The following is a 3468-nucleotide window of genomic DNA, read 5'->3' on the forward strand; positions in this document are numbered from 1 at the left end:
TTTGCTTTTCTTATAATGTTCTCTTTCTCTTATTCTATTATTCTTTGGTCTTTCATCATTGATTTTGCTGGGGGTGGTGGGTTGTGGAGTTTATTTGCTTCTGTGTGTTTGGTTTTCTGTGTTGTTTGGCTTTGTTCTGTCAGCACCGATATAACAGCATACAAGACATGATGGAGACTGAGCCTGTCAATCAGCCAAGCAGAGGCAAGAACCCACAAACAAACAGACCAACAACAATCAAGACCCAAATACTACAGGCAAACTCACATAGACTGCACAAGGGTCATTCCTAGATCATCCTGCTCAGGAGAACAAGGGACTCCAAAACTGAGTCCCACAGAACTCCTACCACATAAGGCCACCCCACAAAGACAGGGAGTCATAGCAGAACTATCTAATACATAGAAACAAACAAAAAGAGTCAGCTAAAATAGGAAGACAAAGAAACAACCCCAAATAAAAGAAAAGGGGGAATCCCCAGAAAAAGAGCTAATTGAAATTGACGCAAGCAATTTCTGAGACATAGAGTTCAAAGTACTGGTTATAAGGATGCTCAAGGAACTTAGGGAGAATTACAGGAAACTTAGTGGAAACTATATCAGCATGCAAAAGGACATAAAAACCTTGAATAAAAACCAGGTGTAAATGGGTAGTGCAATATCTGAAATAAAGAATGCACTAGAAGGAATTAAAACAGGCTAGATGAAGCCAAGGATTGAATCAGTGAAAATCCAATTTTATTACCTTTGGAAGACAAGGTAATAAAAAATCCAATCAGAGCAACACAAAGAAAAAAGACTTACAAGGAACAAGAGTGGCTTAAGGGAACTTCAGGACAACATGAAACATAAAAATATCCATATCATAGAGAAACCAGAAGAAGAAATCAAAAAATACCTGGAAACAAATTAAAATAAACACACAATAACCCAAAACCTATGGGACACAATGAAAGCAGTCCTGAAAGGGAAGCTTATAGCATTATTAGCATACCTAAAAAAGATAGATCTCAAATAAACAATCTAAACTTACGTTTAAAAAAAACTAGAAAGACAACAACAAAGCCCAAAGGGAGTAGAAGAAAGGAAATGATCAAGATCAGAGCGGAAATAAATCACACACACACACACACACACACACAACAATTCAAAGGACCAATGAATCCAGATACTGGTTCTTTGTTGTTTTTGGTTTGTTTGTTTTGTTTTTTGTGCCTAATATTTTTTTTATTATATTTTAATATGCTATTACAGTTGTCCTGATTTTCCCCCTTTGAAGCCCTCCACTCATCACCCCCCATTCCCTTAAGCAATCCTGCCACCATTGTTCATGCCCATGTGTCATGTGAATAAATTCTTTGGCTACTCCATTTCCTATACTGTACTTCACATCCCTGTGGCTATTCTGTAACTAACTATTTGTACTTCTTAATCCCCTTACCTCTTCACCCATTCTCCCACACCCCTCTCCCATCTGGCAAACATCAAAACGCTCTCTAGACGCTCTAGATACGGTTTCTGTCTCTATTCTACTTGTTGCTTAGTTTGTTTGTTTTTTTTTAACAAGTCTATATATGTTTAGGATTCCAATTAAAAGAAGTGTTCTCATGAAAGCTTTCAGGGCTCAGTTGTATGTCATATAGCGGGGAGTAGCACTGAATTTGGCATAGGACTTAATGACCTTATTTACAGCTTCCAAGAAATCTTTCTCAGTAGCAATTTTTCTCCGTGCTCTGATGGCAAACATACCAGCTTCTGTGCAGACACTTCTAATCTCAGCACCAGTGCTATTTGGACACAGTCGTGCTAACAATTCAAATCTGATATCTCTTTCAACGCTCATTGAACGCGCATGAATCTTAAAAATGTGAGTCCGACCCTCTAGGTCAGGTAAACTAAATTCAATCTTTCTATCCAGTCTCCCCGGCCTCATTAGTGCTGGGTCCAAAGTGTCAGGTCTGTTAGTGGCCATCAGCACTTTAATGTTGCCTCGAGGATCAAACCCATCCAGCTGATTGATCAATTCCAACATTGTCCTCTGTACTTCATTGTCACCTCCAGCACCATCATCAAAACGAGCCCCTCCAATAGCATCAATTTCATCGAAGAAAATAAGGCAGGCTTTTTTAGTTCTGGCCATTTCAAAGAGCTCTCGAACCATTCGCGCCCCCTCACCAACGTATTTCTGTACAAGTTCAGATCCAATAACTCGAATGAAGCAAGCATCAGTCCTATTAGCAACTGCCCGAGCGCAGAGTGTCTTGCCTGTACCTGGTGGACCAAAGAGCAGCACACCCTTGGGAGGCTCAATGCCAAGGTTAACAAATCTCTCTGGATGAAGTAGAGGGGTTTCAACTACTTCTCGAAGTTTCTCAATCTGTTCCTTACAGCCACCCACGTCACTGTATGTGACATCAGGTTTTTCCTCTACCTGCATCATGGTAACTGTTGGGTCAATCTTAGGAGGCAGTGGAATGTGAATTTGATACTTATTTCTGTCCACACCAACTCTCATCCCTTCTTCAATATCAGTAGGTGCTACCTGATCACTGAGGTCCACCACAAACTTGGCAAACTGCTTCACGTTGATAATGTACTTTGGGTCCTCCGAATCAGCATTGATTATCTTTGTACATCTCGCAACCTGCAAAGGCTGTTCACTCTGGAGTGTTTGCTTATCTGCAGCCAAATCCCAGAGTGCTGGTGGGGCCAAGCCAGTGTCAGACTCTTTAATACCAGTGAGCTCATTAATTTTCTTGAGAAGTTGTTGAATGTCATCCTCAACCTGCTTGATCTGCCTAGAGTAAGTGCTCTGACCGTAAGTTTTCAGTAAGGCAATATCACCCTCATCCAGAGCTCGGATAGGTTTGTCATCTTTCTCATCTTCTTTGGTTTTCCGCTGATCCACACCGAGGTAATCCGGCATTTTAGAAGATCCAACCGCCTCCTAGTTTGTTTTTTAGATTCAGCTGTTGATAGGTATGTATTTTTTGCCTTTTTATTGTTCATAGTTTTGACCTTCTTTTTCTTAAAGAAGTCCCTTTAATGGTGATGATGAACTCCTTTAGTTTTTTCTTGTCTGGGAAGCTCTTCATCTGCCCTTTGATTCTGAATGGTATCTTTGCTAAGTAGAGCAATGTTGGCTGTAGGTCCCTGCTATTCGTGACTTTGAATATTTCTTGCTAACCCCTTCTATCCTGCCAAGATTCTTTTGAGAAATAAGCTGATACTCTTATGGGAACTCCCCTGTAGGTAACTAACTGCTTTTCTCTTGCTGCTTTTAAGATTCTCTCTTTATCTTTAAACTTTGACATTTTAATTATGATGTGTCTTAGTCTGGGCCCCTTTGCTCCTATCTCATTTGGGACTCTGTGCTTCCTGGACTCACATGTCCAGTTCCTTCACCAAATTAGGGAAGTTTTCTTTCATTTTTTCAAATAGGTTTCCAATTTCTTCCTCTTTCTCTTCT

At 40.3% G+C, this 3468-nt stretch overlaps 1 protein-coding gene across 1 annotated transcript; it reads right to left on the reverse strand.

Moving 5' to 3' along the window:
• Positions 1-1561: 1561 nt before the first annotated feature.
• Positions 1562-2941, reverse strand: LOC129079112 (26S proteasome regulatory subunit 7). The gene has a single exon (XM_054584080.1). It carries the CDS (start codon positions 2923-2925, stop codon positions 1624-1626), a length of 1302 nt encoding a protein of 433 aa, XP_054440055.1. The 5' UTR covers positions 2926-2941; the 3' UTR covers positions 1562-1623.
• Positions 2942-3468: the final 527 nt, after the last annotated feature.

This window comes from Pteronotus mesoamericanus, unplaced genomic scaffold (genome assembly GCF_021234165.1).
Source record: "Pteronotus mesoamericanus isolate MK-2021 breed Mesoamerican mustached bat unplaced genomic scaffold, CSHL_Meso_final contig_754, whole genome shotgun sequence".
NCBI classification, from domain to species: domain Eukaryota; kingdom Metazoa; phylum Chordata; class Mammalia; order Chiroptera; family Mormoopidae; genus Pteronotus; species Pteronotus mesoamericanus.